Source organism: Zea mays, chromosome 10 (assembly GCF_902167145.1).
Source record: "Zea mays cultivar B73 chromosome 10, Zm-B73-REFERENCE-NAM-5.0, whole genome shotgun sequence".
In the NCBI taxonomy this organism is placed as follows: Eukaryota; Viridiplantae; Streptophyta; class Magnoliopsida; order Poales; family Poaceae; genus Zea; species Zea mays.
In genome coordinates, this window is record NC_050105.1 from 2,171,936 (window position 1) to 2,198,099 (window position 26,164).

General features: G+C 46.5%; 5 protein-coding genes across 5 annotated transcripts; 2 read left to right on the forward strand and 3 right to left on the reverse strand.

Annotated features, from left to right (window-relative positions):
- Nucleotides 1-1,975: 1,975 nt before the first annotated feature.
- LOC118473534 (mini zinc finger protein 1-like) lies at nucleotides 1,976-3,155 on the reverse strand. The gene has a single exon (XM_035963285.1). It carries the CDS (start codon nucleotides 2,797-2,799, stop codon nucleotides 2,503-2,505), a length of 297 nt encoding a protein of 98 aa, XP_035819178.1. The 5' UTR covers nucleotides 2,800-3,155; the 3' UTR covers nucleotides 1,976-2,502.
- A 2,077-nt stretch (nucleotides 3,156-5,232) lies between these two features.
- Nucleotides 5,233-6,343, forward strand: LOC103640681 (transcription factor MYB60). Its single transcript, XM_008664164.2, has one exon. The coding sequence runs from the start codon at nucleotides 5,250-5,252 to the stop codon at nucleotides 6,147-6,149; it is 900 nt and encodes a 299-aa protein (XP_008662386.1). The 5' UTR covers nucleotides 5,233-5,249; the 3' UTR covers nucleotides 6,150-6,343.
- A 1,965-nt stretch (nucleotides 6,344-8,308) lies between these two features.
- Nucleotides 8,309-9,478, reverse strand: LOC118473535 (mini zinc finger protein 1-like). Its single transcript, XM_035963286.1, has one exon. It carries the CDS (start codon nucleotides 9,139-9,141, stop codon nucleotides 8,845-8,847), a length of 297 nt encoding a protein of 98 aa, XP_035819179.1. The 5' UTR covers nucleotides 9,142-9,478; the 3' UTR covers nucleotides 8,309-8,844.
- A 9,655-nt stretch (nucleotides 9,479-19,133) lies between these two features.
- Nucleotides 19,134-20,368, reverse strand: LOC100282736 (GAST1 protein). Its single transcript, NM_001369187.1, is given in 4 exon segments — nucleotides 19,134-19,570; nucleotides 19,716-19,758; nucleotides 19,880-19,966; nucleotides 20,134-20,368. Coding segments are annotated over 4 exon segments (390 nt in total). The 5' UTR covers nucleotides 20,212-20,368; the 3' UTR covers nucleotides 19,134-19,388.
- Nucleotides 20,369-22,390: 2,022 nt separating this feature from the next.
- LOC100285531 (uncharacterized) lies at nucleotides 22,391-25,706 on the forward strand. Its single transcript, NM_001372302.1, has 2 exons — nucleotides 22,391-23,453; nucleotides 24,888-25,706. The coding sequence occupies exons 1-2, from the start codon at nucleotides 22,512-22,514 to the stop codon at nucleotides 25,398-25,400; spliced, it is 1,455 nt and encodes a 484-aa protein (NP_001359231.1). The 5' UTR covers nucleotides 22,391-22,511; the 3' UTR covers nucleotides 25,401-25,706.
- Nucleotides 25,707-26,164: the final 458 nt, after the last annotated feature.

Below are 26,164 nucleotides of genomic sequence, written 5' to 3' on the forward strand. Positions count from 1 at the left end.
CAGCAGATGACGCAGAGCTCTCCGACTCCGACGGCTGCTGCTCACTGTCCATGCTGTTTTAGCTAAATTGAAGAAACAAGCACACAGATGACGTATGGCGGAATAGCTTGTTAGCTACGTGAGCTATGTGCGAGTAATTTTCAGGATAAGGACTAGCTAGTATATATTCATCACATGACCCTAGCTAGGGGTGATGATTACTCATTCTGGAATAATTTAATAAATCTTCAAGAACTGTAACGGTATATCTGCCATAATAATAAAAAATCTCTGGGGATTATAGCACATCACCCTTGATGATTAGTCAGTTTGGAATAACTTAATAAACCTTTTTTTTTAATTTCAATCACGAATGGATTCGCTAGAGCAGGTTGGTCGCCACTGAAACAGAGAGGGTGCTGGTGGGCCGCTGGAGGCGGGGGGAGCAGGCCGGCGCCGGGCCAGGCTGGGCTGGTTTAGCCCTCATACCTTTACTTCAGCTTATTTCTTTTTCTTCTCTCCCATGGTAGACCGTAACATATCTAGCGAACATAAAAGGGATGATGCACATAATACATATATTAAATTATCATCATCATCCATCTTAGATGTAACGTCTTTAGTTACTCTTATATTTTGCAAAGAATATCATCTGAAAGTGGTGGATCACAGTGGTAAAAGATGTTATTTATAAAATATAACTAGCAACCAGAGAGACACGTTAGATCTTAGATGTATGATGACGATTTAATATGTATGTCAATATACTCCGTCCGCCAACAAGCAACACGTACAGACCAAAAGGGTGTAATGTCGGTGCCCCCACACGGTTTGCACGCACGAGTGGAGTGGATCTACATCTACCGACGATGATCATGATCTGTGTGCAGTGTGGGCGAGCGAGCAGAGCAAATGGTCCATGGATCCGCCATGCACGCGTGCGTAGTACGTACGGTACGTCGCCCTGCCTGCTCCAAGACCTGCTGGATGTGTGGCGGCGTCGATAGAGATGCATCCACACGGGCCGGCCATGGACGACGACGACAGCACCACCAGCGGCGGACGACGGTCCCCAGTCTAGCTAGCTGGCCTGGCCGGTGTTGGCAACTACTGAGCGCATGCACATCATATCACAGCAATCATCCGATGGAGCAGTGCGGGCGGCGGATCAGAACCATGCATACTGTAACTGTAACAAACTGCGCATATCGGAGATCCTCCGATCCACCTGCCTGCCCATTAACAGCCCTGCTTTGATCTGAACCAATCAGAACTAATACAATGCTTACTAGTAGTGGAACTTTTGACGACACTGGCACTGGCAGGCAGCAACGTACATCTGGGTGAGAAGGACGCGAACATGGGGCAATGTCGACACGTTTGGCTTTGACAGCAACGTTGGGTCGTTAACAGCACAGCTAGCTAGCACCAACAGCGGACTGACAACTGGGTTCTGTTCATCAATCAAGGGAGAGAAATGAAGGGGGGGAAATAAAGAGTCCTAGCTAGCTGGACACTCTAGACTAGACGTACAGATGTTCGCTTCGAATTAAAGCGGATTGTTTGAACTGCGGCAGCTGTAATTTATTATAAAGATAAAAACATTGTAGAAGCAATAAAAGTTGATATAGATTAAAGCTAAGCGAATAGGCTAAATGATCAAGCATGACGATAACATAAACTACTCCGTGCAATGGAGCCTGTGAAGAAAGATCCCATCCCATCCAGATCCAGCAGTTAAACACAGCAAAGTGGACCTGTTCCTTTCCTTTCAGTACATGTAGCAGGGATCGGAGGAGGAAGACTTGCAAGGAAGCGTAGCGAGAAGAAATTAAAGAAAGCTAGCTAGGCCTGCTGTACGTGGAGAATCACCACCCTCCCGTCCCCAGAGAGCAAAATCCCACGCATTAATTGTCGTTCGTCGTCTCAGTCATCATTTCACTTCAGCAACACAAATTACAAACAAGAAGACAACACAGAGCACATGTATGGTAAATAAATTTAAGAGTATGCATATGCGAGAGATTCATGTTCATTTTATATATATATATATACAGGAAAGTAACATGGAAACACCGCTGGACTTTATACACACGCACACACACAGCTAGCAGCCTAGCAGCACAGGCACGTACAAGCACCATATATATATGTATACATATATACGGACGATTATGTCACATGCTTCGCACAACAGAATTCTTCACTGAAAACCATATCCAAGAACAAATGGAGAGGAGAGAAAGAAGAAAAATAGAGCAGAGAGCTGCAGAGGAGGAAGTAAAAAAAAAACCCACCGGTCCATATATGGTAATGGTTGATGAATATAATGCACCTACGATCGACTATACCGGTCTAATCACACCGTTTGATGAATGCCCTGCCCTGCCCCCATGATCGTCGGTCCCACCCCATGCATGCACCCACCCACCCCACCCACCTGCTAGCAGGAGCAGCTCACTCAAGCGGCGTGGCCGGCCAGCAGCCGCCGGCGAGGCGATTCACACCGTAGATGAGTTCACTTCAGGCGCCGGAGGTGGTGGAGGAGCAGTCGCAGTCGCAGTCGGCGGCGGGCTGCTCCACCTCGCGCCTGTGGAAGCTGCGGTGGCACCCGCAGGCGGCGCACGCGAGCGCCGCCGCCGTGCCGTCCGCGCCCGCCGCCATGAACTCGCGGCACCCGTCCACCGCGTGCCCGCCCAGGGACGCCGCGTGGTTGCGCTGGCACTCGCGGTACCGCACCACCTTCGCGCCCCCCTCCTCCTCCTGCTTGCTCCGCGCCGCCGCGCCGCCGTTCGACCGCCGGCCTTGCTGAGGCCCCATGACGTGTATAGATATATAAATTTATCTACAGGCGCGCGCGATCGATCGATCGAGCGAGCGAGCGAGCGAGCTGGAAGAAGATCAGAGCGTACTTATGTAGGAATATATACGCCCAAGAAAAAGAGAGATCTAGTCTAGATGATGTATTGCAGTTGCAGTCACGGCCGGCCTTGGAGTTGGATGGTGTGTGGGACTTCTTTATAGGGATGCAGGCAGGAAGAGGAAGAGGATCACGCTTCACACGGGTTAAGATAGAACCACCGGCCCTTCTTTTTCTTCTCAAAGCAGTGGCGAGTGGCGACCGGCTGTCCTTGCTCGCGCGCGGTCTGATCTGTCTCCGGAGAGGGAGGACCTACCGAAACAGTAGCGTCGCTTCCACACTCTCTCGCGCTGTAGCTTGTCAGTGTCAGGTGAACTAGCTGCTAGCCTGGTCGTTATTTCTGTTAGCGGTGCTCGCTAGACCATTTGCACTAACAACTAACAAGCTAAGACCCTATTTAGAACCTCTACAACTAACAGTTAGCTAGCTGATAAATTATTAGCTAGCTGGTTTGAGCTAATTAATGAACTAACTGTTAGCACAACTGGCTAAAGGCTAAATTAGTAGCTGACAAAAAGGCTAAAGGCCATATGCTCTCTCGTTGCGTCTTGCTATCACAAGCGAACAGCACCGCAGCAGCACTCAACTGAAGGTGGCAATTTGATGGCTAGCTAGGGTATACTACCTGTCAAAGACCGGCATGGCCAACTAACTAACCAGCATTTGTAATGTTGTTTGGTTCAAACAACATTACAAATCTGAAAGTTGTTTGGTTCAAACTGCTATGAGTTGTTTATTGTAAACAAATTGTATATTGTCTATATGCATTATGTTTAACTATATCTCTAAATCGATATATTTAGTTAAAAAATTGATTTCACATCTGCGTTCGTAATAATTTTTACAAATAAATAATCTTTTAATTCCATTTGTAATGTTTTTTATTAAAAAATAGCTTTATTTCATTTATTATACCATTTAATTATTTTAATCCTATTTTAATTTTAATTTATTATATTCCTTTATATATATATATATAACAAACTTCAATAAGCAGAAAAGATATGATCCAAGCTGCTTTCAAATTTGTACTACACAAAAGTTGTTTTTTCTAAAACAGAAGCAGAAACCCTCTTTGGTTCAGTTTATTTTTTCTAAAGCAGAAGCATGTTTCAAAGTTGCTTTCGAAATTGCACTACAAAAAAGTTATTTTTCCCAAAGTAGCCGTGGGAAACCCTTTTGGTTCGGAGGTTTCAAAAGCAGAACCAAAAACACCTTAAAGCAATGTATAGTTTTACATTATTTTATAGGTAAGGTTATGTCCTAAATCCACGTGTGCCAGTTCACCCGTATGGTCACCCAAAAACATTGTTTTGCAATGCAGGCTGTTTCACTGCACTTTTTGTGGGGTAGAGTTTGAACATGGATATGTGTATGGGTGAAATGTTGAAGATAACAAAAGGATGGCTGACCCAACATAGATTTATGATGATCCTACAGACTTCGAATGAAATTTTAGCGGCATGGCTATTAAGTTAGGTGCAACATCCTCTTCAAGCGATTCTAAGACTGTCTCCAGCAGATAAGGTAAAATAGAGGACGCAAAATTATAGATGACATTTTTTGATACTGTTTGCAGAGCATAGTTTAAAATTAAGGATGAGATAGAGGACTATAGATAGCCTAACCACCTTTGAAGCACCGAAATCGTTTAAGGACATGTTTGTTTTTGCTTCTGGACGTCAGAATCGGCTTCTTAGTTAAACACTTCGCTTCTGAACCCGCGTGCTTACATGAGAATCGTTTATGTGAAAATTGCCTAAATCAACGTGAGCGTGAATTGAATGGAAAATCCGTTGAATCATCGGGATAGAAGAAATCTGTTGTTTCATAAATCCTAAGTTGTGCATATCTCTTCATCTTCCTCCACCACGATATATGAGTTTCCCGTGACAGCCAGATTATTCATGTATTCAAATTGTCAAAAAATCCCTTCACTAAAAAGTTGTACCAAATAGTCCCTAAACCGCAGCGTCCGCATGGGCTCATGGTTATTTCGTGGCTTCTCCGTGTGAGTGAAGAATAAACCGTAATCAGCTAGGTTGGTTACTAGTTAGATGATATCTTTCCTATAATCCTAGCCGTACACACACGGTGGAATAGATTGTCATGAATGGCTATTCAAAAGACTATAAACCCTAGCTAGCATGTAGCCTTAAAAAATTTGCACGGCGGTAGTTGCTAGCAATCTGGTTGGTAATTAAGAGATCGAAGTGATATTATGGTCAATAATCACATAAGCTAATCTCTCGTTCCTATTCCTATGCATGTCAGCATGTGTATATATAACCGTCGTCACACACACGCTAGCTTCAAGGAACAGGGGGGACGATCAGATCGGAGGAGGAAGATGGAGAGCAGGCCGCCAATGCCATGGTGCGCGTGCGACAGGGCGGGGACGACGACGACGATGACGACGGCGATAAAGAAGGGGCCATGGATGCCGGAGGAGGACCTCGTCCTCGTCTCCTACATCCACGAGCACGGCCCCAGCAAGTGGCGCCACGTGGCCGCGAGCACGGGGCTCATGCGCTGCAGCAAGAGCTGCCGCCTCCGCTGGACCAACTACCTCCGCCCGGGCATCCGGCGCGGCCACTTCACGGCGCGCGAGGAGCGCGTCATCGTCCACCTCCACTCCCTGCTGGGCAACCGGTGGGCGGCCATCGCGTCGCATCTCCCCCAGCGCACCGACAACGACATCAAGAACTACTGGAACACCCACCTCAAGAAGAAGAAGGTCGTCGTCGAGGAACAGCAGCGAGCGGCTGCAGCAGCAGCCAAACGACACGTCGACGACGGCGGCATCACCACCAGTCGTAGTCCCCGCCTGCTCGCCAAGGACGATAGCTATGGCTACGACTACGACGCGCGCCCAGCTGCAGCCTATCCCTGTACCATGGACAACGTATCCAAGCCTCTCAAAGTCAAATTAGGTTGCATGAAGAGCGCATCGTCATCATCCCCGCCGGCGCAGGATGGTAGTAGTAGTATCCGTCGTCCTTTCTTTTCACTCGACCAAACGTCCGGCAGTACGGCGCCGCTGCCACCCATCTCCAACGTTGTGCCGCAGCCGGTGTTGGCGGGACAGGGACGACACGGCGGGCGTTTCTTCCACGAGCCGCCCCAGCAGCAGCTGTCCTCAATAATGGAGAACTGGTTATTCCTCCCCAAGCAGCAGCACCAGCAGCAGATGACGGCGAGCTCTCCGACTCCGACGGCTGCTGCTCACTGTCCATGCTGTTTTAGCTAAATTGAAGAAACAAGCACACAGATGACGTATACGATATAGCTAGTTAGCTACGTGAGCTATGTGCGAGTTATTTTCAGGATAAAGACTAGTATTCATCACATGACCCTAGCTAGGGGTGATGATTACTCATTCTGGAATAACTTAATAAATCTTCACGGACTGTAACGGTATATCTGCCATAACAATAAAAAAACACTGAGGATTATAGCACATCACCCTAAATGATTACTCCCTCCGTTTCTTTTTATTAGTCGCTGGATAGTGCAAGAAGCGAGTACTCAGTTTGGAATAACTTAATAAACCTTTTTTTTAATTTCAATCACGCATGGATTCACTAGAGCAGGTTGGTCGCCACTGAAACAGAGAGGATGCTGGTGGGCCGCTGGAGGCGGGGGGAGTGGGGAGCAGGCCGCCGCCGGGCTGGGCTGGGCTGATTTGGCCCTCATACCTTTCCTTCACCTTGCTTCCTTTTCTTTTCTCCCATGTTCTAGTCTCCGGTAGACCATAACATATCTAGCGAACATAAAAGTGATGATGCACATAATGTATATATTAAATTATCACCATCGCTTATGTAACGTACGTCTTTAGTTACTCTTATATTTTGCAAAGAATATCATCTGAAAATGGTGGATCGTAGTGGTAAAAGATGTGTATTTATAAAATATAACTAGCAACCAGAGACGTTAGATCTTAGATGTATGATGATAATTTAATATGTATGTCATGTACACTAAACTTCCATGCGCACCAGATATGCATGTTCTTATCGTCGTAGCGAGAGGAACCAAGGAAACGTTTAATTTCTGAATGTGACTCAAAATTCCATGTTCTGTTTCAGTTCCACTCTCTTCATGCATGCTCTGAACATGCAACTGATCCACACACACACACAGACATGACGCTGGGCTGCCGCCGCTGCTTTGCTCTACAACATGTACTCACCACAGGACTAGCGAGCGACTCCGTCCGCCAACAAGCAACACGTACAGACCGAAAGGGTGTAATGTCGGTGCCCCCACACGAATTCCACGCACGAGTGGATCTACATCTACCTACGATGAACATGATCTGTGTGCAGTGTGGGTGTGGGCGAGCGAGCAAAGCAAATGGTCCATGGATCCGCCATGCACGCGTGCGTAGTACGTACGGTACATACGTCGCCCTGCTCCAAGACCTGCTGGATGTGTGGCGGCGTCGATAGAGAGATGCATATCCACGGGCCATGGACGACGACGACGACAGCACCAGCGGCGGACGACGGTCCCCAGTCAGTCTAGCTAGCTGGCCGGCGTTGGCAACTACTGAGCGCATGCATGCACATCATATCACAGCAATCATCCGATGGATCCATTATGCGGAATTGCGGATCAGGAGGACGAGGATCAGAACCATGCATGCATACTGTAACTGTAACAAACTGCGCATATCGGAGATCCTCCACCTGCCTGCCCATTAACAGCCCTGCTTTGATCTGAACCAATCACAACTAATACAATGCTTACTAGTAGTGGAACTTTTGGCACTGGCAGGCAGCAACATCTCACATCTGGGCCGGTGAGAAGGACGCGAACATGCATGGTGATACGGCGGCAATGTCGACACGTTTGGCTTTGACAGCAACGTTGGGTCGTTAACAGCACAGCTAGCTAGCACCAACAGCGGACTGACAACTGGGTTCTGTTCATCAATCAAGGGAGAGAAATGAAGGGGGGGGGGATAAAGAGTCCTAGCTAGCTGGACACTCTAGACTAGACGTAGAGATGTTCGCTTCGAATTAAAGCGGATTGTTTGAACTGCTGCAGCTGTAATTTATTATAAAGATAAAAACATTGTAGAAGCAATAAAATTTGATATAGATTAAAGCTAAGCGAATAGGCTAAATGATCAAGCATGACGATAACATATACTACTCCGTGTAATGGAGCCTGTGAAGAAAGATCCCATCCTATCCAGATCCAGCAGTTAAACACAGCAAAGTGGACCTGTTCCTTTCCTTTCAGTACATGTAGCAGGGATCGGAGGAGGAAGACTTGCAAGGAAGCTTAGCGAGAATCCCATGCATTAATTGTCGTTCGTCGTCTCAGTCATCATTTCACTTCAGCAACACAAATTATATAAACAAGAAGACAACACAGAGCACATGTATATATAGTAGATAAATTTAAGAGTATGCATATGCGAGAGATTCATGTTCATTTTATATATATACAGGAAAGTAACATGGAAACACCGCTGGACTTTATACGCACGCACACACACAGCTAGCAGCCTAGCAGCACAGGCACGTACAAGCACCATATATATATAGGAGTATGTATACATATATACGGACGATTATGTCACATGCATCGCGCGCACAACGTACAGAATTCTTCACTGAAAACCATATCCAAGAACAAATGGAGAGGAGAGAAAGAAGAAAAAGAGAGAGAGCAGAGAGCTGCAGAGGAGGAAGTAAAAAAAAATAAAATAAAACCACCGGTCCATATATGGTAATGGTTGATGAATATAATGCACCTACGATCGACTACACCGGCCAAATCACACCGTTTGATGAATGCCCTGCCCTGCCCCCATGATCGTCGGTCCCACCCCATGCATGCACCCATCCACCCACCTGCTAGCTAGCAGCTCACTCAAGCGGCGTGGCCAGCCGCCGGCGATTCATCGTAGATATATATATGAGTTCACTTCAGGCGCCGGAGGTGGTGGAGGAGCAGTCGCAGCAGTCGGCGGCGGGCTGCTGCTCCACCTCGCGCCTGTGGAAGCTGCGGTGGCACCCGCAGGCGGCGCACGCGAGCGCCGCCGCCGTGCCGTCCGCGCCCGCCGCCATGAACTCGCGGCACCCGTCCACGGCGTGCCCGCCCAGGGACGCCGCGTGGTTGCGCTGGCACTCGCGGTACCGCACCACCTTCGCGCCCCCCTCCTCCTCCTGCTTGCTCCGCGCCGCCGCGCCGCCGTTCGACCGCCGGCCTTGCTGAGGCCCCATGACGTGTAGAGATATATAAATTTATCTACTGGCGCGCGCCGAGCGATCGATCGATCGAGCGAGCGAGCGAGCTGGAAGAAGATCAGAGCGTACTTATGTAGGAATATATACGCCCAAGAAAAAGAGAGATCTAGTCTAGATGATGTATTGCAGTTGCAGTCACGGCCGGCCTTGGAGTTGGATGGTGTGTGGGACTTCTTTATAGGGATGCAGGCAGGAAGAGGAAGAGGATCACGCTTCACACGGGTTAAGATAGAACCACCGGCCCTTCTTTTTCTTCTCAAAGCAGTGGCGAGTGGCGACCGGCTGTCCTTGCTCGCGCGCGGTCTGATCTGTCTCCGGAGAGGGAGGACCTACCGAAACAGTAGCGTCGCTTCCACACTCTCTCGCGCTGTAGCTTGTCAGTGTCAGGTGAACTAGCTGCTAGGCTGGTCGTTATTTCTGTTAGACCATTTGCACTAACAACTAAGCAGCTAAGGCCCTATTTAGAACCTCTACAACTAACAGTTAGCTAGCTGATAAATTATTAGTTGGGTTGAACTAATTAATAAACTAATTGTTAGTTGTTAGGTAGCTAACAATTAGCTACGGTATTCGTGTTGAGACTGTTTAGAATCCAATAAAATAGGTAATTATTAGTCTTAGAGGTTCTAAACAGGGCGTAAGTAACAAAAGACTAAAGGCCATATATATATGCTCTCTCGTTGCGTCTTGCTATCACAAGCGAACAGCACCGCAGCAGCACTCAACTGAAGGTGGCAGTTTGATGGCTAGGGTATATTACCTGTCAAAGACCGGCATGGCCAACTAACTAACCAGCATTTGTAGCAATTAATAGTGGACAGGATTGGATCTGTGAATTGACGACTTTGACTGAACGTAGATTGACATGTACACTCACACACATATATACACAATATCTGCTGAGATTTGCCGAGAAAGTTTGCCGTTCACTGACACCGACGTCTTGGCAAAAGGGAAACATGAACGGAAAGAATCGGAAACTGCGCATCCAAAATTCGGTCAGATTCGGGGAGATCGATTCGGAGAATTGCGCTGCAGGGAGCACAGCCGCGCACAGAGCAAAAGAAGAAAAAACCAGGCGGAGGCATGAGGTTTCTTCGGACGCGCATTCCACTCCGAGTCGAGGTTGGACAGAGAAGCACTCGTCTCCAACTCCAACTGGACTGGACTCTTCTTTCTTCTTATTCATTTCGTCCCTCCGGCATCTACGCTGTGCTGTTCATTTGAGGGTTTTTCCCTTTATTTTCTTTATTAAAAAAAAATATGAGGCAGTCGACTGGGCCGCTCAAGGCCTAAAGGCCGAGCAGCCCAGCTAGCTGCCGGCATGGGCGAGCGTGCGCAAGGGCATCGCAGAGGCCTGCGATCGTGCGGCTGGGCGCAGAGGCAAGGCAAGGTACGCCAGTGCCTTGGGCGAGCAGATGGCTCGGCGGCGGCGGTTTTTCCGCTCCAATTCGTGCGCGATGCTGGTAAGATCTGCCGTGATTTGCGATCTTCCCTGGGCTATCTCCTCCAGCTCGGCTCCTTAAAATGGGTGAGGCATCCCCTGTCTGGTATATACGAACGCACGCAGAGACGCGATTTTTCCCTCTCCTCTCTCTCTGTTCGCTACTCCGGTGATTGCTGGATCGTGTGGTTCGTCCGTGGCGATTCTGTGGCGATTCTAGCCGGTAGTGATTGAAGGAGAGAGGAAGAGGAACTGTGCTCGTGAGTCTCTTGTGCTGCCGTTCTTCTCTGATTATTGTCCACCGTGGCCTGGTGCTTGGGCTCCCTGCTGCGTGGTGTTCCTTTTCTCGGGCTGGTGCCGTGGACGTCTCCCACGGCCTCAGCAGCGGCTCCAGTATCTCCGTCAACCTCCCGCCGTGCAGGTCCGGACGTGGGCGGCGGAATTGGTTTTCTAGGACAGAACCTTGTGTTCGCTGAGCTGGTCTTCCCACGTAGACAATCTACGTGCTGTGAGTTACCTGTTGCCTCTCATTATTTATTGAATAATTTTGTGCAATCTGCTAGTATAATTTACTTGGGTGTGATTGCACAATTTGTGGGCGGATTATGTGCTCGATGATGATAGCGGTGTAGTGAGACGACGTGACAGTCTGGGTTTTAGTGTGTTGTTATTTTCAGCATTGATATTATTTGTGCCTAGTTAATTCTTACTATTGTGCAAGCTGATTATTTAAGTTCATTATTGTTCCTTAATTTTTGCGCACACTGTTTTGATCTTGATATTCATGCTTGATTTCTAGGCTCATAAAATTTGATCTAAAACCCTGATTTGGTAAGAGAGGACTGTCACGTTAGTCGAGGATCTTTGATCACCTTTAGCGTTGGAGGGCTGTCTATTGCAGCAACCCGCTATTTTGAGAGCAATATTTTAATATAAACAATCATGTTTATATGTTTGATCTGCCTTCTTTATCTACAAGCCATGTTTAATTTGCAAATGGATTTGAGTAGCTATATTACATGTTTTCATGTTCTAGAATTGCTACTGTTCATTGCTGTTATAATTACATATGGCATTTATCTGAGTGATATGCTTGTTTTATTCGGAATTAGTATATTTAATATATTTAAATATGAAGGAAACATGTCACTTATTTCTCTAAAATTACAACAATCCAGAAAACCAATTCGTATTATGGCCTCCAGTTCTGATGTCATTAAGCCTGAAGCGTTCGACGGCGCAAGCTTTAAACGCTGGCAGATTAAGACTCGCATGTGGCTCACTGACCTAAAATTATTTTGGGTAGTGACGTCGGCTGTTCCCCAGGCTGCATCAGATGATGCTGATGATGCAGTGAAGGCCGCCGCACTAGCGGAGAAGGCCAAGTGGGATGAAGCCAATAAGGCATGCTTGTCTCGTCTGCTGAACGTCTTGTCGAACCGCTTATTTGACGTGTACTCTCGTTTCACCTCCGCCAAGGGTCTATGGACTGAACTTGAGAACGAGTTCTCTGAAGTTGACAATGGCAATGAGTCATTCACAACGGAAAACTACCTCAACTATAAAATGGTTGAGGGAAGGTCTGTTATGGAGCAGCTACAGGAGATTCAACTCCTTGTTAGGGACTTGGTCCAATATGGCTGCGTCCTACCAGACAGTTTTCAGGTGAATTCAATACTGGCAAAGCTCCCGCCTTCTTGGCGAGACTTTGTGACTTCACGCCGCCACATGAAGAAGCAAATGACTCTCACTGAGTTGTCAGCTGCGATAAATGTGGAAGAGCGTGCAAGGTCCAGTAACAAGCCATCCCAGCAACTTCAGGCTCACGTTGTTGAGAAGGGTGGAGATAGAAAATTCCAGAAGAAGAAGAACTCTCCACAGAAGAATATGAACCAACCTAAGTCCAAAAAGATGAAGAAGAAAAAGGAGGACTTTATCTGCTACGTTTGTGGTGTCTCCGGGCATACAGCTCGGAGGTGCAAACTTAGGAAGGGAAAAGGTCCTCCACCTCAGCGCAAAGAAGGGAACGTGGTGGTTAACTCCACCCCAGGGTATGCACTTCAGGCCTTTATGGCAAGTCCATCAGATGACTGGTGGATGGATTCCGGTGCTACTGTTCATATTTGTGCTGATCGATCCATGTTCTCTTCATTCCAGGGATTCAACAGCGCACCAGTCTTGATGGGAAATGGTGTTCCGGCAGCAGTTCGAGGTACTGGACAGGTCTACCTGAAGTTAACTTCAGGAAAGACGCCCGTGCTGAAGGACGTACTCTATGTGCCATCGATGAGTCGGAACCTCATTTCAGTGTCGCTGCTATGTCGACAGGGTCTCAAATTAGTGTTTGAGTCTAATAAAGCGGTCCTGTCTAAGTTTGGTACTTTTGTTGGAAAGTCATATGAGTCAGGCGGTTTGTTCCGTCTTTCTGTTTTGAACAATCATTCTTCTTACCATGTTAATGTGGTCTGTAATAACGATTCCATTAATAATATATGGCATTCCCGTTTGTGTCATGTGAATTGTGAGGCCATTAAGAGATTAAGTGACATGTCTTTAATTCCTGAATATAAACATGTTAAAGGTGTAAAATGTGGTATTTGTGTGCAAGCTAAGCAGCCCAGAAAACCGTTTCATACGGTTGAAGGCAGAAGTACCACTCCTTTAGAACTAATTCACTCAGATATCTGTGAGATGAATGATATAATCACAAAAGGCGGTAAAAGATACTTTCTTACCTTGATAGATGATGCTACTAGGTTCTGTTATATTTACTTACTCAGAACTAAAGATGAAGCGCTAGAACACTTTAAGATCTATAAGACTGAAGTTGAAAACCAGCTAGACAAGAAAATTAAAAGGTTACGGTCTGATAGAGGAGGTGAATACCTTTCCAACCTTTTTGATGAGTACTGCAAAGAGTGTGGAATCATTCATGAAACCACTGCTCCATATTCACCTCAGTCAAATGGGGTAGCTGAAAGGAAGAACCGAACGGTGTGTGACTTAGCTAATGCTTTGTTGCAAAGTTCGGGGATGCCTGACATATGGTGGGGCGAGGCAGTACTCACAGTATGCTATGTCCTGAACAGGGTGCCGCCTCGCAACCGTGAGGCCACACCCTATGAAGGATTTAAAGGAAGGAAGCCAGATCTTTCGCATCTTCGAACTTGGGGCTGCCTTGCAAAGGTGAATGTCCCGTTGCCGAAGAAGAGAAAGCTAGGCCCTAAGACCGTAGATTGTGTCTTCTTGGGTTATGCACATAACAGTGCAGCTTATAGATTTCTAGTGGTCCATTCCGAGACAAGCGAAATCGCTGTAAATGTAATAATGGAGTCTCGGGATGTGACATTCTTTGAGAGCATCTTCCCTATGCGGGATAAGGAAGTAGTAGCCCCAGATGGTCCATCTCGGACATATTCTCTGCCCTCGAGTGTCCATGACCAGACTCCAGATTTGGAGTTAAGGAGGAGTAAGAGACAAAGGACTGAAAAGTCTCTGGGTGATGATTATATTATCTATCTAGTGGATGAAGAACCACGCTCCCTCACAGAGGCATATACATCTCCGGATGCAGAGTACTGGAGGGAGGCTGTTCGTAGCGAGATGGATTCAATCATCTCGAACGGAACTTGGGAGATAACTGATCTCCCAGCTGGTTGCAAGCCTGTGGGCTGTAAATGGATCTTTAGGAGGAAGAGGAGACCTGATGGTACTATTGAAAAGTACAAGGCCCGTCTTGTGGCTAAGGGTTTTACTCAAAAGAAAGAGGAGGATTATTTTGATACTTATTCTCCGGTGGCTCGATTGCCCACAATCCGTGTGCTTATAGCGCTGGCAGCTGCGTATAAACTTCTTGTTCATCAAATGGACGTAAAGACAGCATTCCTAAATGGAGAGCTGGAAGAGGAAATTTATATGCAGCAACCAGAAGGATTTGTGGTTAAAGGACAAGAGAGCAAAGTGTGTCGCTTGATTAAATCCTTATACGGTCTTAAGCAAGCTCCCAGACAATGGCATGAGAAGTTTAATAATACTCTGACCACTGCCGGGTTTTGTGTAAACGAAGCCGACAAGTGTGTGTATTATCGCTTCTTTGGGGGCAAAGGTGTCATCATGTGTTTATACGTTGATGACATATTGATATTTGGGACCGATTTGGAGGCTATCATGGAGACAAAATTATTCCTCTCCAAGAACTTTGATATGAAGGACTTGGGTGAAGCTGATGTTATACTGAACATCAAGCTGATAAAGGGTGAGGATGGGATTACTTTGTCACAATCCCATTATGTGGAAAAGGTCCTGACTCGCTTTGGACATATGGACTGTAAACCAGTCACCACGCCCTATGATCCATCCTACACGCTCAGTAAATATGAAGGCGAGCCTGTGAACCAGCTACTATATTCGCAGATCATCGGATCTCTCATGTACCTGAGCAGTGCAACTAGACCAGATATCTCATATGCAGTATGCAGACTGGCTCGTTATTCGGCCAGTCCAGGAGATAGACACTGGGTAGCCTTGTACAGAGTGCTTCGGTATTTGAAGGGAGCGATGAATCTTGGTATTAAATATACCGGATTTCCGTCAGTACTTGAAGGATTCAGTGATGCAAACTGGATCTCTGACTCGGATCAAATGAAATCTACAAGTGGCTATGTGTTCACTTTAGCTGGTGGGGCCGTGTCATGGAGATCGTCTAAACAATCAGTGTCGACACGTTCCACCAAGGAGGCTGAATTAGTTGCACTTGATTCAGCAGCATTGGAGGCTGAATGGTTGAGAGACCTATTGTCAGACCTTCCAATGCTAGCAAAGCCGATACCGGCTGTCCTAGTATACTGTGACAACACTTCTGTGTTGCTGAAAGTGAACAGTAGAAAGGACAACCAAAAATCCTCGAGGCATATCAGAAGACGACTTGATTCATGTCGGCATGCTAGAGAGACGGGTGTAATAACCGTAGATTACATCAAGTCTGAAAGGAACCTTGCTGATCCTTTCACCAAAGGGCTGGCTCAAAAGCCAATCCAAGCAGCGTGTATGGGAATGGGACTCGTACCCTGTTAGCGGTTTCAACTGCGGATAACTGTCCTGTGTGACCGGAGATCCCGAGATCCAGACTCCAGGAAACGAAGCACTGTGGAACCAAGAGCACAAAAGATAAAGAGTCTCATGAGCTGCTGTGCTCTGACTGTATGGCAGGTTGAGCGATATGCTCTTAATGAAGTCAATGCTATAAGCAGGGAAATTGTCCTACAGAATTTCCTTAACGATTTCACCTATATGAGCTGACTGTGGGGTCGCAGTCCAGGAGAGAATGGGGTTTTCTCTCTAGTGAGCTCATGAATAGATATTAAAGGGCATGACCGTAACGCCCTGCCCCGTAAGAGAAGCAGATAATCTGCCTAGTACTATGTGCCTTTTGTGCGAAGATTCTCACACTAGGGTTTGTGGATCAAGGCGTAGTCCTCCGCTTACTCGTGCAGGGTTGGAGTACACTGGGATAGGCTTTGGTTCAAACCTAACAAGTACCTCTGCCGAAAAGTAGTATATAAACAGTACGGGAGCTCAATGACATTGATCAGAAAATAAGAGTGAAAATGGTGGGGATTGCTGTTCATTTGAGGGTTTTTCCCTTTATTTTCTTTATTAAAAAAAATATGAGGCAGTCGACTGGGCCGCTCAAGGCCTAAAGGCCGAGCAGCCCAGCTAGCTGCCGGCATGGGCGAGCGTGCGCAAGGGCATCGCAGAGGCCTGCGATCGTGCGGCTGGGCGCAGAGGCAAGGCAAGGTACGCCAGTGCCTTGGGCGAGCAGATGGCTCGGCGGCGGCGGTTTTTCCGCTCCAATTCGTGCGCGATGCTGGTAAGATCTGTCGTGATTTGCGATCTTCCCTGGGCTATCTCCTCCAGCTTGGCTCCTTAAAATGGGTGAGGCATCCCCTGTCTGGTATATACGAACGCACGCAGAGACGCGATTTTTCCCTCTCCTCTCTCTCTGTTCGCTACTCCGGTGATTGCTGGATCGTGTGGTTCGTCCGTGGCGATTCTGTGGCGATTCTAGCCGGTAGTGATTGAAGGAGAGAGGAAGAGGAAATGTGCTCGTGAGTCTCTTGTGCTGCGGTTCTTCTCTGATTATTGTCCACCGTGGCCTGGTGCTTGGGCTCCCTGCTGCGCGGTGTTCCTCTTCTCGGGCTGGTGCCGTGGACGTCTCCCACGGCCTCAGCAGCGGCTCCAGTATCTCCGTCAACCTCCCGCCGTGCAGGTCCGGACGTGGGCGGCGGAATTGGTTTTCTGGGACAGAACCTTGTGTTCGCTGAGCTGGTCTTCCCACGTAGACAATCTACGTGCTGTGAGTTACCTGTTGCCTCTCATTATTTATTGAATAATTTTGTGCAATCTGCTAGTATAATTTACTTGGGTGTGATTGCACAATTTGTGGGCGGATTATGTGCTCGATGATGATAGCGGTGTAGTGAGACGACGTGACAGTCTGGGTTTTAGTGTGTTGTTATTTTCAGCATTGATATTATTTGTGCCTAGTTAATTCTTACTATTGTGCAAGCTGATTATTTAAGTTCATTATTGTTCCTTAATTTTTGCGCACACTGTTTTGATCTTGATATTCATGCTTGATTTCTAGGCTCATAAAATTTGATCTAAAACCCTGATTTGGTAAGAGAGGACTGTCACGTTAGTCGAGGATCTTTGATCACCTTTAGCGTTGGAGGGCTGTCTATTGCAGCAACCCGCTATTTTGAGAGCAATATTTTAATATAAACAATCATGTTTATATGTTTGATCTGCCTTCTTTATCTACAAGCCATGTTTAATTTGCAAATGGATTTGAGTAGCTATATTACATGTTTTCATGTTCTAGAATTGCTACTGTTCATTGCTGTTATAATTACATATGGCATTTATCTGAGTGATATGCTTGTTTTATTCGGAATTAGTATATTTAATATATTTAAATATGAAGGAAACATGTCACTTATTTCTCTAAAATTACAACACGCTGCGCATCATGCACGTCTTCCCTCTATTTTCTCTCCCGATTGACGTCGATCTGATCGGCTGAAAGCTGTTCGATCCCTTCAATTTATTGCTCATGCATGTGTTCCAATTCATCAGGTCACCATTGGTCAATAATTAATGGAGTCGTAATGTAGTAAGCTTACTTGAATGCAGGCAGCAAGTGCAAACGCATGCATTCCTGTTCCTGGAGGGGTAGCTACAGCCTACAGCACTTTTTTTTTTTGTGTTTACTAGGATCGAAGTTAATTTGGCACGAGTAGAACTCCTACTAGCTAGTACTACACTTATATAAGTACACCAGATGGGGGGATCGATTTGTTTGACCTGACGAATTGAGTTGCAGGAGCAAAAGATAAGGAGGTGGAGAGAGAGGCCCTACTCGCGTACGTACTAGCAAGCTGGCGGATAATGTGTGATATTATGCAGTCAGGCAGGCAGGGCTCCACCTGTATTATTTTTTTGTCATATCAAATCATGCAAGCATGCATTAATCCCCCCACTGTCCAGCAGAATGTCTGTTTTATTTCCAGACCACTGCCATCCAAGATCATGCGCACAGTGCTGTACAGTATATATATCTATATATCTGTTGCATGCCATCAGTCATTCAGCTTCTGCAGCTTAGCTAGTTCATCGTCATGCTCATGCGTATAAAAAAAATATCACCTTGGCTACTAATGGTATTCTAGCTATCAGAAGGAAGAAGAAGAAGGCGGGGGCTGATAGATAGATGGATGCCAAGACCCGGTACGTACTAGGGCCCGGAGGTCCCCTACCAATCGTTGGCTCCAATTCATTTTCATGTGGCCTGTGGGTGTGGTGTGTGGGCAACAGTGGTTGATGAATGCGTATGCACGCACACCACCGCCCGGGTGATGGAGTTGGCTGGCTGGCGCGCGTGACCGTTTGCGACGGACGGACGGACGGGTTGGGATGTGATGTGAGAGCTTGCTGCATGTGAAGGGGCCGGGGATCGGAGGAGGAGGAAGAGGAGCCGCGTGCAGTGCAATTGAAGCCCTCTCTCCGCTTTCCTTTGCGGCCAGCTGCGCGAATTGGCTCCCAGCGCCGCAAACTTGGTTGGAGTTTGGAGCTGTTGCCTTGCCTTCTCTTCTTCTGCTAGCTCTGCTCTCTCCTGTGGGTGGATCTTTTCCAGCCAGCCACAGCCAGCCGCCACTTGTGTGCTGTGCCTGTGCGCACGTACAGGTACAGGTACAGGCTGAGGATCGGATCGGCTGCCGTCAAATCGCTCTGGATCCATTGGTGGTGGTGGTGGTGGTGGTGGCCTGGTGGGCAGGGCCAGCGTGTCTGCCATTGGCGCGAGGAGATCGGTCGATGGACACGCCGTCGTGTCTGTTTCTGGTTCGCGTCCAATCGGCCGGGGCGCCGCTGGTGCTGGTGGGCGCTGCTACTGCTGCTGCTACAGGTCAGTGACACTGATTTTTTCCCCATCTCATCCCTCGTTCCAGCGAAAAGGTCACACTGATTTTTTCCCCTCCTTCTTCTTCTTATTAAATATATAATATTTTTCGGGAACTTTTTAGACCAGAGACCAGAGAAGCGGCAGCCGGCCCGGCCCAAACAAACACCGAAACAAGGCAAAAAAAAAAAAGAGAGGCTATTATTTATTCCTAACCTATCCTACGACGCTTCCAACTACGGTGGTAGGTTACGATGGGCCGGCGGCCCGCCCGCGTAGCCGCCGGGAAAACCGCGTATTGGGCCGCCATCTTCTCACGACTCACGGGCACTTGGGCCCTCCTTTCTTGGTCTTCCAGTTGTTGTAGCAGGGGCAGGTCTCCTTGTTGCCGTAGGTGCCAGGCGGCACGCACAGGCACTTGGCGCAGCACTTGTTGCAGAAGAAGAGGCACGGCTTCTTGTGGTGCGTCTTGGAGCACCGCCGCCGGCACTCCCCGCCGCACTCTGCAGCGGCAGACGACGAGACGACACGTGTCAACGATGACCGCGCGCGAAAATGCCGAGCTAGCGCGATGCCCGTGTTTCGGGCGATTGCAGCGAAGAAGAAGAAGAAAAACTGAACAAAGCTGAAAGCCGAAGAACGACTTACGAGAGGGCTTCAGGTTTCCCTTGCCATCCTTGTTCTTGTAGCCCTGCACAACAGCAGACGCGTGTCAGCTCATCATTTCCCAGGTTCTCATCCATCTCTCGTGCTCGTCCTCCGATCCGATCCGATCCGATCCAGTCGTCAGCTCATCAGACTGTATCGTTTACCTCGTGCTTGTGGTGGCCGCCGCCGCCGCCGCCGCCCTTGTCCAGCTCTTCACCTTCGCCGTCGCCGATCCCACTGCCGGCGATCATCTTCGTTCGTAGTTGTTGATCGCATTGGGAATGGAGATCGGCGCGAGAGCAGAGCCATGCAACATGCAAGCAGAGAGATATATAAAATCATAAAAACGATGCATCGTCGCCAACGCTTGTTGCAACTCACAACCAGTGCAGCATGCATATATTATATATACACACACCTCGGCGGCGGAGGCGGCGACCGCGGCCAGGAACAGGAAGCAGAGGAGCAGCGCCGCCGCCTTGTTCCTGCTGGCCATGCCGTGCGCCGTCTGCTGCGCAGCGGAACGGACAAGGGAAGGAGTACGGCCCGCGGGGATACTGATCAGTGAGTGTGACACGCACGCCGCGCGCCGCCGCCGCCGCCGGGATGGAATAATGGAGAGAGGTCGGAGGTGGAGTGGAGTGGAGATCGAGATGGATCGTACGCAAGCTCCTAGATATATAGGAGATCCGATGGCTAACAATAGATGGATTCAGTTGAGAGATATTTCGACTGGCTGACTGCTTGCGATGCAAACGGCACGGCTGGGGACTGGTTCTTCAGAACGTTAAACTAGATCTGGAATGGCGATGCATGCCATGCCACTGTAATGAACATGCAGCAGCTAGTGCATGAGTCTGAAATGCCGATCCCTCGCTTTTGCATCTAAGTTTAACTTTTACTGAGTTTAATATCTGCATCTCTATATCTGTATCTATATCTACATCTATATATCTGCGTCTGCATTTTAATATCTGCATCTCTATATCTATATCTACGTCCATATCGTTTTGCTATCACATAATTCCACTGTGTAAACTCGTTAAGTTGGACATGTCCAAATCAACTCAATCAATATTAAATAAGATTTTCTACCATTAGTGCTACCTGTAGTCAATCACATACATCATCATTCTAGACTCGACCGCTTCTTGTATGACCTCAGGTACGCAGTTTCACAACACTCATCTCTTGAACATTTCACCCTTTTCTAAATCAACATTCTACAACATACAACATAGCAGGTATAATCGCAGTTCTATAAAACTTGTCTTTTAACTTTTGTGGTATCATCTTGTCGTATAAAATGCTAGATACTTAGATGCCACTTTGTCTGCACTGTTTTGGTTCTGTCGTTAACATCTTCATCAATATCTCTGTTTATCTGTAGCATTGATTCTAAATACCTAAATGTGTCCTTTCGAGACAATACTTGACCTTCCAAACTAGCATCTCTTTTCTCATATGCAGTACCACATATATTTCGTTTTACCTCTATTGAGTATAAAATCTTTAAATCGTAGAGTCTTCTACCGTAACTCTATTTCCCTATTTACTATTGTACGACTTTTAACAACTAGCACTACATCGTCGACAAAAGGTATACACCAAGGGATTTCCCCTCTACGCCCCCTGTGACCTTATTCATCACAAAGGCGAAAAGGTAAGTGCTTAAAGTTGATCTTTGATGTAGTACTGTCCTAATTGTGAAGTTGTATATGTCCATATTACTTGTTCGAACACTAGTCACAACATTGGTCCTTAGGAGTATCTTCATGAAGGTGCCTCAAAATAATGCTCCCAAAATTAAAATACTACAACATAAAGTGTTTAGGGTACTAAAAAAACAAATCGAACTCCACCAGTTAAGCCCTATATCATGTATTTTAGAAAATAAAGTATATTATTAGAAAACAAAAGGTTCAGTATATTGTAGAAAAAATAGGACACTAATCTAGGGTGTAGTATATCTGGATCACTTTATTGTCTAACCTATGTTTTTTTGTTAAAAAATTTATAAAACAGGATTACCTGTTTTTATGAGTTGAACCCAATATCTTAAAACAACACAATGATTAAAGGCTTTATTGGAGATATTCTAATGAGCCCAATGTATTTCATTAAAATTTATGTTTGTCCAAATCCATTTCATAACATTTTTTGGTACTTTATCATAAACCTTAATCAAATCAATAAAAACATGTGTAGATCATCCTTTTGTTCTCTATACTGGTCTATCACTTGTCTTATTAAAAATGACTTTCATGGTTGATCTTTTAGGTATGAAACCGATTTGGTTAGAAGAGATCCTCGCTATTCCATTGAGGTGATGTTCAATAACTTTCTTCTATATCTTTATAATATAGATCGTCAACTTAATTTCCCAACAATCGGTACAAATTAGATAGAGATACAAACTTTATTTAATTATTTTATATATTACAAAATAGATGTAGAGGTTCTTTCATTTGCCCATTTATTTTTGCAAAGCAGGCGGGTAATTAAAAATACTTTCGATGTTTGGGCCTTCCTTGTCCATTACGGACGGCCCAAACCATTACGTTGTGTGGGCCAATCAACCAATTCAGCACGATTTACCTAATAAAAACAATCCAGAATGATTTTTTTTTTACATTTTGACGAGTTTGGTGCGGAATTCGAAAAGGCTAGAAGCTGTTCACGCGTCCTCTCCTCTCCCCTTCCTAGATCGATCCATCCGGCACGGCACGCAACCCCACCCGGCTATGCTCCTCCCTCCGTCGCCGCCTCCAGTCCAGACATGACCCGCGCTGCCCCATGGCGCCCCGCGGCCGCACCCTCCTCCCGCTCGCCGCGGCCACCGTCCTCGTCGCTTCCACCATCTTCCTCTTCGCCGCCGCCGGTGCGCGCTGGCGGCCCGCCGACACCGACCTCCCCGTCCCGCCACACGCCTTCCCCACGGCCGTCCCCGCGGCCGTGACCGCTTCTTCTTACTCCAACGCCACCGCCGGCAAGGAGCTCTCCTTTCTCGACGAGAACGGCCGCCCCGATGACCCCTCCTCCGCCTCAGCATCCAGCTCCACCTCCGGCGCCACCCCGGCCGCTGGTGTCGTCAGATGTGACCCCCGCGACGCCGTCAGGGTATTCATGTACGACATGCCGCCCGAGTTCCACTTCGGCCTCCTCGGCTGGTCGCCGCCGTCCCCTGACTCCGTCTGGCCAGACGTCACCGCCGCCTCCCCGCCGCCGCGCTACCCCGGGGGGCTCAACCAGCAGCACAGCGTGGAGTACTGGCTCACGCTCGACCTCCTCTCCTCCTCGCCCCCCTGCGGCCGTCACTCCGCAGTGCGGGTCTCCGATTCCCGCGATGCCGACCTCGTCTTCGTCCCCTTCTTCGCGTCCCTCAGCTACAATCGCCACTACCGGCCCGTGCCGCCCGAGAAGGTCAGCAGGGACAGGGTCCTCCAGGAGAAGCTGGTGCGGTACCTCGCGGCGCGGCCGGAGTGGAGGAGGTACGGTGGTGCCGACCACGTCATCGTCGCGCACCACCCCAACAGCTTGCTGCACGCCCGGGCGGTGCTGCACCCCGCCGTGTTCGTGCTGTCAGACTTCGGGAGGTACCCTCCGAGGGTAGCTAGCTTGGAGAAGGATGTCATTGCGCCCTACAAGCACATGGCTAAGACGTACGCCAATGACTCGGCCGGGTTCGATGACCGGCCGACCCTGTTATACTTCCGTGGAGCAATTTACAGGAAGGAGGTAATTTGGCTCGCTGAATTTTGCAACTAATTTTGCTGGTTCTGTGAGTTATGTCATTGGTATGAAGCCCTGAAGCATTGAACATTCTACTAGTTGGTTCTGTGAGTTAATCTTTCTGAAGCTGTTAAGCATTGAACGCTCTATGAGGGACACAACTCATAGAGCGTTCAATGCTTAACAAAATTAGTAGTAAATTATGAGGGACACAACTCATAGAGCGTTCAATGCTTAACAGCTTCAGAACATTGAACCAATATCATACTTAACAGCTAATTCTTTTGGTGGAATGCTTTTGGTGGAATTCTTTTCATTGGTACGAAAAATGAGTCTTTAATGCTTAACAGCTTCAGAACATTGAACATTAACCCTGTTAAGCTAATTTCTGAAGCATTGAACATTGAATGCTTAACAGTTTGATAGTGGATTAAACCAATATCAAACTGTCAAGCGTTGAACATTCCACTAGTAGTAATCTAGTATGTACCACCGAAAAAGTTGTCTTTTGCAATAAAGACTCATTTTTTGTAGCAAAACTTGCCTGATATAAATCAGGAACCAGCAAGCTACACAATATGAGTAGCATAAATCTAGAACTCAGTGAAATCAGCTTTGTCAAATATAAATTAGGAACTAGCAAGTTATGCAATAAGAGTAGCATAATTTGGAATTTTGTGAAATTAGCTTACATGGATCATGATTCCTTGTTGCCAAAAGGAACTGTCCACATTGATCTGGTATGCTAAATAGATATACAAAAACCTTGATTTTTTTCATCGTAGTTAGTACATAGTCGTTCTATTTCTTTGAAGTTCTTGAGTCCTGATGTAATTGTGAGTTCAAATGTTGATGAGTTTTGATAGCACAGGTTACAACTGTTAGAAAGCGCCATAATTTTTGCTAACGTGCGCTGATAGTAGTTACTAGTAAAGTAAACTTATTATGTAGCCATACAACAAATTTTTTTTGTCAACTAAAATAGATATATGTTGTGGTGTTTGTGCTTTTAGAATCTTATGTAGGTAATAGGTGCTTAAACTATGCATAAGGCCCTTTCTTGATTAATCTGCATCCATCACCTTGTTTTAAACGCTTGAACCTCTGGATGAATTTTATGTAATTTGATAATCTTCACAGAGGTTTACACAGGCTTTCTCAGTCTTCTATCTTCGTCAGAAAGACACTTGGTTTGTGTTCCAGAGATTAATTGATAATTAACATCTTCCCCCTGTTTCAACCCTTTGTGGTGGTAACACTAACAAATGGTACCGTGTATGAACTATTATGCCAAAAACGATTGTGTGAACCTATTTTAATTGCTGCCAGCTAGTTGTTATTTTCTTACTTAAGAACTGTCCTGCTACAGATTTAAGTGATTCTGTCGTTTAGTGACAATTGGCGTTTTGTAATTTAATATGTTGCATCATCCATACCCAGGGAGGGAGCATTCGACAGGAGCTATATTATATGCTCAAAGAAGAAAAGGATGTTTACTTTTCCTTTGGAAGTGTCCAGGACCATGGGGCCAGCAAAGCTAGCCAAGGAATGCACTCATCAAAATTTTGCCTAAATATTGCTGGGGACACCCCTTCTTCCAATCGTCTGTTTGATGCGATAGTTACCCACTGTGTCCCTGTTATCATCAGTGACGACATTGAGCTACCTTATGAGGATGTGTTGGATTATTCAAAATTCTCCATCTTTGTCCGTTCGTCTGATGCTGTTAAGAAAGGTTACCTGATGAGACTGCTCAGTGGTGTAAGCAAGCAACAATGGACAAAGATGTGGGATAGGCTCAAAGAGGTGGATAAACATTTTGAGTATCAGTATCCATCACAGAAGGATGATGCAGTCCAGATGATCTGGCAAGCATTGTCTAGAAAGGTGCCATCAATTAAGCTGAAGGTTCACAGATCTAATAGATTTTCAAGATCTAACAGAGGAAAATAAACAGAAAGGGGTGTGTCTATCTTGTCTCTATTGGCTAATCTAATGTAACACATTTCACTGACACAGGCTCTCAGCCTTTCCCAGTTGCACAAAATAGATAGATTGTAATACTCAGGTTATCTTTAGGAAAGGTTTGTACCTTAAGATTTGTTGGTTCAGTTGAAGCATATACTGTCAAGTCAAAGGTTGTTTTGTAAGGTATGTTAAATGTAATCATGAAAGAAAGACTTGGTTTTGCTGTTTCTGGAACATTGTGGGATGAAACCATATTCTTCTGTGGCGTAGCAGATTTTATTTTGCCTTTAATTTATTCAGTCTCAATTGCCATCTTACTCCTGGCGTATTCTGGCTTATTCGGTTTCTATTGCCATCTTAATGCTACCTTTCATCATTTATTGCCATTTTACTGCTGGCATATGCTGGAACCATCATTTTTATCTCTGCCCCGAAGAAATCAAGGATAGAGGAAGGCAATGTTAACCAAAGCATTTGACTTCTTTTATTTCAGAATTTGCTTGTGATGGTTGCACCAGGCAAACAAACTCTGATAATAATTATTTAATATTACAAATATTATTGTTTTATTGTATAAACTTCGTCAAATTCGAGATGCTTTAACTCTTTTAGAAAGAACGATTTACAATTCAGGATAGAGGAGTAACATCTAACTTTTATTTCCTTAGATCCAAACCATGCCTAACTAATGTTCTAGTTAACTGCCGGTTGCTGCAAGCCTGCATTCTTCCAAGCGAGTACTAACTACA

Excerpts from the sequence above, each read along its gene's own strand:
- LOC118473534 (XM_035963285.1), bottom strand. The coding sequence starts at position 2,799 with ATGGGGCCTCAGCAAGGCCGGCGGTCGAACGGCGGCGCGGCGGCGCGG.
- LOC118473535 (XM_035963286.1), bottom strand. The coding sequence starts at position 9,141 with ATGGGGCCTCAGCAAGGCCGGCGGTCGAACGGCGGCGCGGCGGCGCGG.
- LOC103640681 (XM_008664164.2), top strand. The coding sequence starts at position 5,250 with ATGGAGAGCAGGCCGCCAATGCCATGGTGCGCGTGCGACAGGGCGGGG.
- LOC100285531 (NM_001372302.1), top strand. The coding sequence starts at position 22,512 with ATGGCGCCCCGCGGCCGCACCCTCCTCCCGCTCGCCGCGGCCACCGTC. Across the intron at positions 23,454-24,887 it reads GAGCAATTTACAGGAAGGAG|GGAGGGAGCATTCGACAGGA; the intron begins GTAATTTGGCTC and ends ATCCATACCCAG.